This window comes from Siphateles boraxobius, unplaced genomic scaffold (assembly GCF_051911475.1).
Source record: "Siphateles boraxobius isolate OS27281-9 unplaced genomic scaffold, OSU_SipBor_1 56, whole genome shotgun sequence".
In the NCBI taxonomy this organism is placed as follows: domain Eukaryota; kingdom Metazoa; phylum Chordata; class Actinopteri; order Cypriniformes; family Leuciscidae; genus Siphateles; species Siphateles boraxobius.
This window is the reverse complement of record NW_027509182.1, coordinates 2,448,237-2,460,335: the sequence shown is the minus strand read 5'-3', so window position 1 is coordinate 2,460,335 and position 12,099 is coordinate 2,448,237. Positions and strand designations below refer to the sequence as shown.

The 12,099-nt window shown below is 48.7% G+C and overlaps 1 protein-coding gene across 2 annotated transcripts in view; it reads right to left on the bottom strand.

Annotated features, from left to right (window-relative positions):
* pcsk5a (proprotein convertase subtilisin/kexin type 5a) overlaps positions 1 to 12,099 on the bottom strand; it is a 59,246-nt gene that overhangs the window by 25,755 nt on the left and 21,392 nt on the right. For both annotated transcript variants that reach the window (XR_013195643.1, XM_077206375.1), the window contains exons 19-27: positions 6,687 to 6,825; positions 6,485 to 6,600; positions 6,272 to 6,374; positions 5,333 to 5,469; positions 4,557 to 4,757; positions 3,744 to 3,812; positions 1,044 to 1,086; positions 769 to 911; positions 449 to 649 (exon numbers count right to left, since the gene is read on the bottom strand). Coding sequence is in view for 1 of the 2 variants with exons in the window: in XM_077206375.1 (XP_077062490.1) it covers positions 449 to 649; positions 769 to 911; positions 1,044 to 1,086; positions 3,744 to 3,812; positions 4,557 to 4,757; positions 5,333 to 5,469; positions 6,272 to 6,374; positions 6,485 to 6,600; positions 6,687 to 6,825 (1,152 nt within the window). In the remaining variant the exon portion in view is untranslated. The remainder of the gene's footprint in view (positions 1 to 448; positions 650 to 768; positions 912 to 1,043; positions 1,087 to 3,743; positions 3,813 to 4,556; positions 4,758 to 5,332; positions 5,470 to 6,271; positions 6,375 to 6,484; positions 6,601 to 6,686; positions 6,826 to 12,099) is intronic.

Below are 12,099 nucleotides of genomic sequence, written 5' to 3'. Positions count from 1 at the left end.
CATGTATATAGTGTACTTTAAGTAGAAAAAAAAACTGTACTTGCACATTCAAATATTAATTGAATAAAGACCACTTAAGTGTAGTTTAAGAGAGAATGTACTTTGAGAGAGATTCCTACTATATAGAACACACTTTTTTATGTTTTAAACCAAATGTAGTATCTACATTACAATATGTGATTTGAAATGCAGCACTGGTCTCCAAGACCTCTGCCCTTAAGTTTCAATCCCTGAGCTTAAATATACCAAAGTCTTCCTTTTAACAGTGGCTTTTAAAATTGGATGGATAGATTGGATGGAATTCAATATGAACTCATATGAATTAAAAATCTTCAGAGACCAAATTATCTGGACTATGCCATGAGACTAATATTCAATTAAGTTTCTGGAGCTATGAACGAGAAGTCTCTAAATAATAAATGTTTACTCTCGGGAGTGTTGCTCTCACCATTGAGGTACGTCTGTGCAGGGCAGACATCCTGTTCAGACACACAAGCTCCATTATCAAGCGTCAGTCCATCAGTGCAGCTGTCACAGTCACTGTCCTCCGGCCCACTACATGAACTGCAGTCTGAGTGACATTCCTCACACTCCTGAGAATCTTCATCACCATAGAAACCATCGGGACATTCCTGAACACACTTCCCTTCTGTAGGGTACATTAAACTTGTGAATAACCTTTGATTCGACCTTGAAGACGTTTGATTCCAAGGAAATGCATGATCTGATAAAATGTATACTATGAATGCAAATCGTTTTAAGTCTAACCTGACAGGAAGAGGTCAGCTTCACACCAGTGGCACTGATCTTCATCACAGCTGACACAGTCATGCTCACAGGAAACACAGCTCATGGTCTCCTCCACTGTGAATGTCTTAGCAGGACAGTTCTTATAGCAGCCCTCCTCAAACCTGTACCACACACAATGCATTTCAGTCACATCTCAGAGCGGCACACATCTGTAAAAGAACCTTCCATTCTATCTTTCACAAGAACATACACATACAAGCCAGCAGATAGTTCTGTTACATCATGTTTCTTACTTGTAATATCCATCAATGCAGGACAGACAGTGTTTGGGATTATCTGAAAAGGGTAGAAGGAACATTTGAAGTGGATCAAAACCTTTCATCAAAGTTATACATGAATTTTGAACAATACCCGTTCTTGTCCTAGGACAACTTTGATTAACTTTGATCCAATTCATTTCAAATGTTGACTACTGTAGTTCACGTTGGAATGTGAAGTCAAAACAATTTGTTGCATCCACCAATTATGTTCTAAAACTACTTTTTTGTCTTTTTTTACTTAAGACATTTTGTTGAAATTCCGAAGAGCACATGGCAAACTAACAATAAAGTCAGCCATGTGCTCCAACAGAAAACTAATCCAAAGTATGATCATACTAATATAATACTATTGTAGTGATTACTAAATTCTAAAACACTCACTGTAAAGCCAAATAACCTGGCATAACTCAAAAAAGTTGAGGTTATAAGTTACATAAAGTTTCAGTGAGCAGAACGTCTCGGTTACGTATGTAACACCTTGTTCCCTGAGTAGGGAACGGAGACGTTACGTCGGATGACGACGAATGGGGTTTCGCTTAGAAAGCCTATCGACTTTGAGTATTACAAAACGAGCCAATGGCAAAGAAATGCCATGGGTCTGCAGAATTTGCAGAACACCGCCCAACCCCGAGGGTATAAAAGGAGGACGCCGGCAACAGCAAATATGTTTCTTTGCTGAGGAGCTGAGACTGAACTCAGGCGATCCCCGCGGTAGAGCGGAAGTAGATTCTGGCGTCCCCCTGCGGATCCAGAGCCAGCCCGGGGTGGGAGCCGCGGGAGGGTGCCTTGGGCGGTGGGCAGACTGAGGGATCTGCTCATGGTCGTTTGAGAACTGTTGGACGAAGCTCTCAAACGCCCCACCGAAGAGGCCGACCTGGGATATGGGGGTTCTGCACATCGGATAGGTTCAGGGAGCATACGGCCACTTTCGTCGCTCGTAGAGCAAGGTCAGTGGCGGCACGCAGCTCATTAAAGAGCCCTGGGTCAGTGCCGCCCTCGTGCATGTCCGTGAGCATCTGGCTCTGGTAGACCAGCAGAATGGCCATGGCATGCAGTGAGGCTGCTGCCTGTCCTGCGGCGCAATAGGATTTCGCCACAATTGTAGACGAAAAACTACAGGCTTCGGACAGGTGCTTAGGATCGCGCCGAGAAGAAGCACTCTGAGGACACAGTAGCATCGCAACAGAGCGTTCAACCGGGGGGACCCCAGTGTGCCCATGGGCAGCGGCCCTGTCGAGGGGAGGAAAGGCGGAGGAGATCAACGAGGGATCGCTAGAAGACATGGGGTCTTCGAGGATTTCGAGATCTCCTGATGCACATCCGAAAGAAAAATATTGGGGTGGACGCTGACAGGTGTCAGCGGCCGCACCCAAAAACCAATCGTCCAGCAGCGAGCGCTCAGGACAGGGTGGAAGGTTCCACTCTAGTCTGATGCTCGCATCGGCCCGGGAAAGCATGGCCGTCATCTCAGGATCTGACTCGACAAATGCCATATGCCCACCCGAAAGTGGCAGCACGGTCGAATCTTCACTTCCTGAAGATTCTTGCCCGTCCTGTGATGCAGCGATGGACAACAGATCTGATTCTGGAACGTCAAAGGAAACCTGCGGGGGGTCCGAAGACAGGCCCGCGGGTGTACCGTGATCGCTCACGGGTTGCGTCAATGAAGAGGGGGGCGTCGGGCACGGACGGATAGTCGGCGCCTTGTTCCACACCATCACCCTCAGGTCACCCTGGCCACCAGCCGAAGTATCACCTCACGTGGAGAGTGTTAGAACGGGGTGTGGATAAGGGGACTCTCTCTCGAACGATCATTGAGTCTCGACCGTAATGGTGCGATGGTCACGTTCCCGCGAGCAGAACGTGAGTCATCCACAAACGCTGCTCTAGCGTGATCAAGCCCAAGCAGGCAGAGCAGAGAATGGGCCCATCAAAATTGGAAATGAGTCGGCCGCAATCAGAAATGAACGGGCGAGCCGTCTTTAAAAAGACCTGCCGCGTTGCGAGCTCTTTTGTGAGAGGAAAAAACTCTGCAATGTTGAAGCGAGCAAGGAGAAACACACTCACTGGCAGATCACTGCACAGATCAGCAGGCAGTGTGAACTCGCTGGAGATCGCCGTCACACCAACACCGGAGAGTGGCTCGTCTCGTAGAGTGAAGTCAGAAATGGCTGTGGAGTGAAGAGATACTCTTGGCACCAAAGCGAAAACATATCTGCATGTTGCCGGCGTCCTCCTTTTATACCCACAAGGTGGGGCGGAGTTGGGCCATGCAAATTCCGCAGACCCATGGCATTTCTTTGCCATTGGCTCGTTTTGTAATACTCAAAGTCGATAGGCTTTCTAAGCGAAACCCCATTCGTCGTCATCCGACGTAATTTGGAGTGACAACGAAAGGGAACTGACAGATTTTTGTTTTGTACTCATATATTTTAATTGCTCTTAACAAAAAATATTTGAGGAAGCTAATTCAAACATTTTACTTAAAATTATCATGTAATCTCATGTAAATTATTTTTACTAGTGGAACCATACCGAACGAGTATGGCAATATATAGAACAGTTAACATATGCCTGTTCTCAACCCACATAACAGAAACCCTTCTAAATTATAAATTAGCATAGCAGAACTGTACACAATAAATCTCTCTCAAAAAAAACTGCTGAACTTACAGAGAACACACTTATTACATCCCTCTTCACATGACATGCAGTCATCATATTCTGGGTCTTCCACCTCCCCTAAAACACACACACACATAATCTAATTAACTGCATTGATTGAAGTCTATCCTGAAAGCGAAAAATAAGCCCAAAGCCTAGCACTAATAATATTTAAAGGAATATTTCACCCTGAAATTAAAAATTTCATTGTATAAATAAGAGCAGCTTTGACATTGTGCTAATTCTGTCAGGACCAATATCGTCAAATACGATTGAATATTAGCATTCAGTTAGGATTGGCGGTATGGTTCTGTTCTGGGCAAAAACTCCCTGCGCATCCATGCAGCCTAGCATGGATAAGAGCAGGGAGAGCAGCAATAACCCCCCTTAGGGTAAACAGAACGGAAACAACATGAATGTATTGCAGATATCATTAATTCAAGATTTTAAAGTACATCTTAATTCAGGAATTTATTCTGATTCAAGGGGAATCAGAATGCCAAATCCTGCCTGACGAGAGGAGGAGCTGGGGATGGAGGAGGGTAATTAGCTCCTGAGAAACGCAATATCTGCTAATAATACTGAAGGATCTTCTATATGTATACAGTGATAGGTGTCATTTTCCTACAGGTAGATGTGGATCAGCTGAGAGTCAGCTGATGCGAGCTTGACTAACGTGACCTGCTAGAACTGACGTTATATGCTTGATATTTCTCTTTTCCTTGTGTGTTCTAACAAAAAAAACAAAAAAAGAGCAGCTTGGACATTGTGCTAAATATCTCTTTTTTGTGTGTTTTAACAAATCTGAACAAAAATCCATACCTTCACCACACCCCGGTTTATTACAGAGACCATCATTGAGGTAGAAGGAATCGTCACACCTGATGCAGTGTGTGGCTGAGGAGCAGAGTTTGCAGTGTGAAGGACATGGCTCACATGCCTTCAACTTTGTGTGGAAATGAGCCTGAGGACACGCATCCACACACTCGCCATTATACAGGTGCCGGTCCATCCCAAACTTATCTACAGCACACATAATACAAGCACATACACAAATTTATACACACAGGGACACATACTGTAAATGGAGAAAAAAAAATATTGGTCATAAATATTATCACGTTTGTGTATTTGCAACAAATACTGCAGGTCATTGTGTCACTTAAAACATCATATACTTGCCAATCTCTCACCACCTGTCAATAAACAGTGAGGCCATCATGATTTTCTCCTAGTTTCATTTTGTTGGCTTAAAGCCAGGAATGAAATTGTGGAGATTCGATCATGATAGAAAATCTTTTTTTTTATCTTCCAAAATAAAGGTAAATTATCAGCTAAGGTAAAGATTTTCTATAATATTTGAAACAGTCACACTGGACCATTAAACCAATTTTATCTCTTTGATTTAATTTGCTTAAGTCTGAACAGCAAATGTCAGACTGTATTATGAAGCCCATTTTTTACTCACATTTGGTGCTTGGCAAGTTTTCATTTGGGAGCTCTTAGAAATAACATGAATTGGTTTCTGTCAGTTGCACAATTTAGTTGAGTTGTTAAAACAGCAGCAATTTGGACTTAGATGAGAAATTAATCTTGACCTGTATCACAGCTGGTACAGTTGGCAGGACCAGCATCAAGGCACTGGGCACAGGTGTGGTCACAGAGGTGGCACTGTCCACTGGATGGGTACTTCCCATTTGAGCAGCTGACCACACAACGTCCCTCATCCAGCCATCTACAAGAGCAGGACAGAGGAAATGTACATTATTAGAAAATTACTTTTGTTTGAACTGTTAACTGACTGAATGACCAACTGTTTGTCTCTATTCTCACCTCCTGTGACCCAGCAAATGACTTCTCACAATTCACTTTTATATATTGTGAATATATCCTGTATAAGTAACAATAACAACATATATTCCTTCATTACTTTGCCAAGATATTAAAAACTTCACCAATAAATGTTTGTAATAATTACGATTTTTAATCTATTTTTTAAGAGGTCTCTTATGCTCACCAATGGCGCATTTATTTGATAAAAAATACAGTAAAAACTGAAATATTGTAAAATATTGTTGCAATTTAAAATAACTATTTTATGTTTGAATACATTTTAATATATAATGTATTCGAGTGGTGAAAAAAGCTAGATTTTCAGCAGCCATTATTCCAGTCTTCAATGTCACTGTCACTGGAAGGTGGCTGTAATTAAGCACACGATTAACGAGATACTCAAGTAGACTTTTAATATAATACTCAACACACCACAAGGAGGAAATCTAGGAGAATGTACAACCACTTAACAATCAATGTAACACATGGGAAAACTGGGTCAAAGGAAAACAGCCAAACAGAAACTGAACTAAATGAAAACAAAGACAAAAACAGATCATATTGTAACCCTGACAGTCACAAGATCCTTGAAAAAATATTCTGATACGCCGATTTTAAAAAGCCTGGCCAACAGAATCCCATACTTGGGACCAGCATTGGAGTCTTTTTAGCAGGTAATAAACTGTTGAAAATCGGGTTCTTACTGTGTGTTGGAGCAGCTGAGACAGTCCTCACTCTTTGGACCTTTACATTTATGACAGGACACATCACATGACTGACACTCTCCACTCTCATCCTGATATTCCCCTTTAAAAACAAAAATAAATTAATTGCAATTATATCTAAAATGTTACAACAACTTCACAGTACTTTGCATAAACAGGTTGCATACTCTGGTTGAAAGAACCAGAACTTACCATCAACACAGTTGTGGCTGAGTAAACACACACCATCCTGAAGTGTGTGTCCATGTTCACACTCACTGCAGTTTCCTTTACCTGGCCCGACACAGGCCAGACAGCTCACATCACACCTGCACATATACACACAGAATCAAACTAGTGATAAGAGATGATGATACATGTTGAAGAGATGAGAGGTTGTAGCACACACACACACCTCTCACAGGTGCTCTGAGTGTCTGTGCTGTCAGAGATCGGTTGTACAGCGTAGAAACCTTCACTGCAGGAGGACACACATCTCCAGTTCTCCATCAGGTAGCCTTCAGCACAGCGATTACATAACTCTAGACCTGCAGCTGTACAATGACATGACCCTAAAATATTACACCCCCATGAAAACAAACTCACATCAGTTAAAAACACAAAATGGCCATGTTAAAAGGTCCTGTACAGGATTGCTGTTGGAATTTGATCACAATGTTGGATATTATAAATAAAGTACGTCTCGGTTACGTGTGTAACCCTCGTTCCCTACGTCACCTCCTCGTATGGTCTCAGCACTTTTTGCGCTCGCTGAGAGCTGCGCATGTGCCAGCTGAACGACGGACCAGACAAACTGTCCAGGGACAACATTCCCCCAGGGGATAGGTCCCTGCACCCCCACACAGTCCTGTTGCTATGGCGCCTTTTCGGCAAAGCGAAAGTCGACCTGTTTGCGTCAAAAGACAACGCTCACTGCCCGATGTTCTTTTCGAAGAATGAGGACGCGCTGGCCCAAATCTGGTCCAGCCGCCCACTTTATGCTTTCCCTCCGGTCTCTCTGTTGCCACAGGTAATCAAGAGGATCACGGAAACGGAACATGTGGGTATCATGGTTGCTTAGCTTCCTTCAGGAGCTGTTGGACAGAGGCAGGTCCTTCTCCACGCCTAAAGTATATGTGGCGGCCGTTGCAGTGTTCGCTGAGTCAACGCACGGCAAGTCAATAGGAAGGAACGAGCTGGTCATTCGCTTCCTCAGGGGAGCCAGGAGGATGAATCCCCCGCGACCCCCGTCGGTTCCTATATGGGATCTTTCTTTGGTCCTACCCCTTCGAACTGCTAGATTCCGTGGACCTAAAGTACCTCTTGCTCAAAACCGTTTTTCTGACAGCTCTGTCATCAGTTAAACATGTGGTGCATTTACACTCGCTATCCATTAGCGCTGCGTGTCTTGAGTTTGGACCAAATGACTCTAAAGTCATCCTCAAGCCTAGACATGGCTATGTCCCTAAGGTGATGGGCACTCCCTTCAGAGCACAGGTCATTTCTCTATCGGCTCTGCCAGCATCTGTTAGTGAGAGCGATGTTTGTCTCCTCTGCCCTGTCAGGGCGCTGAGGGCTTACATTACGTGCTCCGCTCCCTTCAGGCGCTCGGAGCAGCTCTTTATTTAATTTGGTGGGCGCACCAAGGGTCTCGCCGCCTCGAAACAGAGTCTATCCAGATGGATAGTGGACGCTATAGCGAATGCTTACGTGTCTAAAGGTCTGCAATGCCCTTTGGGCATCAGGGCACATTCCATTAGGGGCGTGGCCTCGTCGTGGGCTTGGTCCAGTGGGATTTCCATTCATGACATTTGTGAGGCGGCGGACTGGGCCTCCCCGTCCACATTTGGTAGGTTTTATAACCTGGAAGTTCCCGCCTTGCAGGCTAGACTTCTGTCAGTATGAGTGGGATGTATGTTCTGCCCAGATCTGATCATGCGCAGACTACTCTCACGTAACTTATCTCTCCTGGTTGAGCTGCACTATATGGGTTGATATGCTTTATATAGACGGCAATGCCGCTCTGTATTTCCTATGGGTGCTTATGTATATGTGCTGGCCCATGTTGCTGGCCGCCTGATTCCCACTTATCTATGTTCCCCGGGATTCCCTGGGACTCATGAAGTGGATGCTTGGCGCGCACGCCGTTGACAAGGGGTTCCCGTAGAGTAAGCAACTTACGCAATACCAGAGAACCTCTCGTAAGAGAACGTACTCGGTTACGTACGTAACCTCGGTTCTCTCTAGAAGAGGGAACGAGTATTGCGTAACCTGCCGTGCTGGCGCCACGAGCGACTTTCACTTAAGTCGATGAAAACCAGAGAAGCAGCCTCCGAGCCGTACTTTTATACGCTAAGCCACTCCCATTCTGGCGGGCTGTGATGCGTAGAGGGCGAAGAGCCCTCATTAGGCGTGACGTCACGCCCTGCTCAGTTGTAGGCTGCTGCAGTAGCTGCAAAGCAGCCAATGAGCACGCTAGAAAGCCTGCTCTAGGTCTGCTAGCTGCTGCACTGCGTTGACAATAAATATAAAATTAAGGATAATTTTTTGGCTTCATATCTCGAGAAAAGATGACTTTACCCGTAGCGTAAGCAATTTACGCAATACTCGTTCCCTCTTCTAGAGAGAACCGAGGTTACGTACGTAACTGAGTACGATTTCTCTCTACTAGTGATCTGTGAGAGACAGTATCGTTGTGACAACTAATGGTTTGAAAATTTTGTTCCCTTTCGTTGTCACTCCGAGTTACGTCGGATGACGACGAATGGGGTTTCGCTTAGAAAGCCTATCAACTTCGAGTATTACAAAACGAGCCAATGGCAAAGAAATGCCATGGGTCTGCGGAATTTGCATGACGTAACTCCGCCCCACCTCGTGGGTATAAAAGGAGGACGCCAGCAACAGGCAGATATGTTTTCGCTTCGGAGCCAAGTGTAATTCTTCACTCCTTAAGCTATCTCTGATTGTCAGCTTCTTACGAGACGAGCAACTCTCCAGTGTTGGTGTGACGGCGATCTCCCGGCGAGTGCACACTTCCTGCTTATCTGAGCGTGGTTTGCCAGCGAGTGTGTTCTCCGCGGGCGCTTCAGCACTGAGTTTCTCTCACAAAAAGAGCTTGCACGCGGCACGTCTTTTTAAAGATGCCTCGCCCGTGCACTTCTGGTTGCGGTCGACTGGTGTCTGACTCTGATGGGCACGAGCGCTGCTTGGTGTGTTTGGGCTTTGATCACGCTAAAGCAGCGCTCGTGGATGAGTCATGTTCTTTCTGTGGGAACATGACCATCGCAACACTTAGATCGAGACTCAAGGATCTCGCAAGAGTGAGAGTCCCCTCATCCACACCCCGATCTAGCGCCTCCTCGAGAGGCTCTACTTCGGCTGGTGGCCAGGGTGATCTGAGGGTGACTGTGTGGAACAAAGCGCCGACTATGTGTCCGTGCCCCGCAGCACCTTCTCCAGTGTTGCAACCAGCGAGCGTTCAGGGGATCATCGCGGGACCGTCCTTTGAGGTCCCGCGGGTGTCCTTTGGCGCTCCAGAGGAAGATGCGATGTCGATCGCAGCATCACTAGGCGGGTCTGATTCGTCTGGAAGTGACGACTCGTCACAGCTGCCACCCTCGGGTGTGAATACGGTTGTGGCTCAGTCTGATCCAGAGATGACGGCCATGCTTTCCCGGGCGGCCGCGAGCATTGGTTTGGAGTGGAACCCTCCACCCTGTCCTGAGCGCTCGCGGCTGGACGATTGGTTTTTGGGTGCAGCTGCGGCTTCCCGTCCTCAGCCTGCCCCAATACCTTTCTTCCCGGACGTGCATGATGAAATCTCGAAGTCCTGGAAGACTCCCATGTCTTCCCGCGACCGCTCGTTGATTTCATCCGCCTTTCCTCCCCTCGATGGGGCAGCCGCCCGTGGGTACACTGGGCTCCCCCCGGTTGAGCGCTCTGTTGCGATGCTGTTGTGTCCTCAGAGTGCCTCTTCCCGCGGCGAGCCTAAGCACCCATCCAAGGCCTGTAGGTTCTCGTCTACCCTAGTGGCGAAGTCCTACAGAGCGGCGGGACAGGCGGCTGCCTCTTTGCATGCCATGGCCACTCTGCAGGTCTATCAGGCCCAGATGCTAAGGGACATGCACGAGGGTAGGACGGACCCAGGGCTCTTCGATGAGCTGCGCGCCGCCACCGACCTCGCCCTCCGGGCGACGAAGGTGACCGCACGCTCCCTGGGTCTGGTGATGTCCACAGCTGTGGTCCAGGAGAGACACTTGTGGCTGAACCTGGCTGACATGCGGGACGCTGAGCGCTCTCGCCTGCTCGACTCCCCCATGTCCCAGGCCGGCCTATTCGGCGGTGCGGTGGAGGATTTCGCCCAACAGTTCTCCACCGCCCAGAAACAGACTGAGGCCATTAGGCACATTCTGCCCCGACGGCCCGCTGCTGCCTCCACCCAGCCGACCGGGCAGATCCCTCAGTCTGTTCGCCGCCAAGGGCGCCCTCCTGCGGCTCCCGCCCCTCCCGCCCGGCCCAAGCAGCAGCCTCCACCCAGGCCCGGTCGCGGAGGAAGCCGTAAGAAGGCGCCCCAGCCCTCTCCAGCCCCGCCCCCCGCTAAACGCCGGGCCAAGCGGCGCTCCTGAGACGGGCTGCTCAGGGATGCTGAAAATTACTTCTCAGGAGATGGTAGCAGGACCACTCCTTCCCCCGGTGGAGGGCCGGGGGAGAATCTTTTGTTCTCCACTCCCCGCTGCTCACCCACGGGTGGGCAGCACCCTAATGTGGTTAAAGAAAGAAGTAACATTCCCATCCCTGAGCACACAGAGTTCTCGGACGACACGGTGCGCCGCCTCCGAGCCGTGCACCCCTCGTCCCCCTCTGTCCCAGAGCCGGCTGGCAGTGCGCGCCGTCCCCGGACCGTGCCGCTCCCTTCCGCCTCTGTCGCCAGCCCCCTGGCAGAGCAGACCCCCGTGGAACGTTCTTCCTTCCCTGGTCTCCTCTGTCAGGGCGCGGTTAATGACTGTGCCCCCACACCGGGCCGCTATGCCGTCCACGTCCGGGCCAGTCATTCCGCCCTGCTGCACCATCGGTGGGAAGTCTGTGGTCCGTATGACCCCGCTGGTACAGTTTTTGGGAGCCTGGCTAGAGCTCCCCCTCCTGTCCCGCTGGGTCGCACGGACGATCAGGCTCGGCTACGCGATTCAGTTCGCGCGGTCTCCTCCCCGCTTCAGGGGAGTCCGCTCCACTTTGGTCGGTGGCAACGCCCCTATCATGAGAGCAGAGATCGCCACCCTGCTGGCGAAGGGTGCGATCGAGACCGTCGCTCCGGCCGAGATGAGGACCGGCTTCTACAGCCCGTACTTCATTGTCCCCAAGAAAACCGGTGGGTTACGACCAATCCTGGACCTGCGTGTGCTGAACCGTTCCCTTCACAGGCTGCCGTTCAAGATGCTCACTGCCAAACACATTCTCGGATGTGTGCGGCCCCAGGATTGGTTTGCAGCAATCGACCTGAAGGACGCCTACTTTCATGTCTCCATTCTCCCTCGACACAGACCGTTCCTTCGGTTTGCCTTCGAGGGGCAGGCATACCAGTACGCGGTTCTCCCTTTCGGGCTAGCCCTGTCTCCTCGCGTCTTCACGAAGGTCGTCGAGGCAGCCCTTGTTCCCCTTCGGGAACACGGGGTTCGTATCCTGAGCTACATCGACCACTGGCTGATCCTAGCTCACTCTCGAGACCAGGTATGCGAACACAGGGACCTAGTGCTCCGGCACCTAGCTCGTCTGGGCCTTCGGGTCAACTGGGAAAAGAGCAAACTTTGCCCCGTGCAGAGGATCTCTTTTCT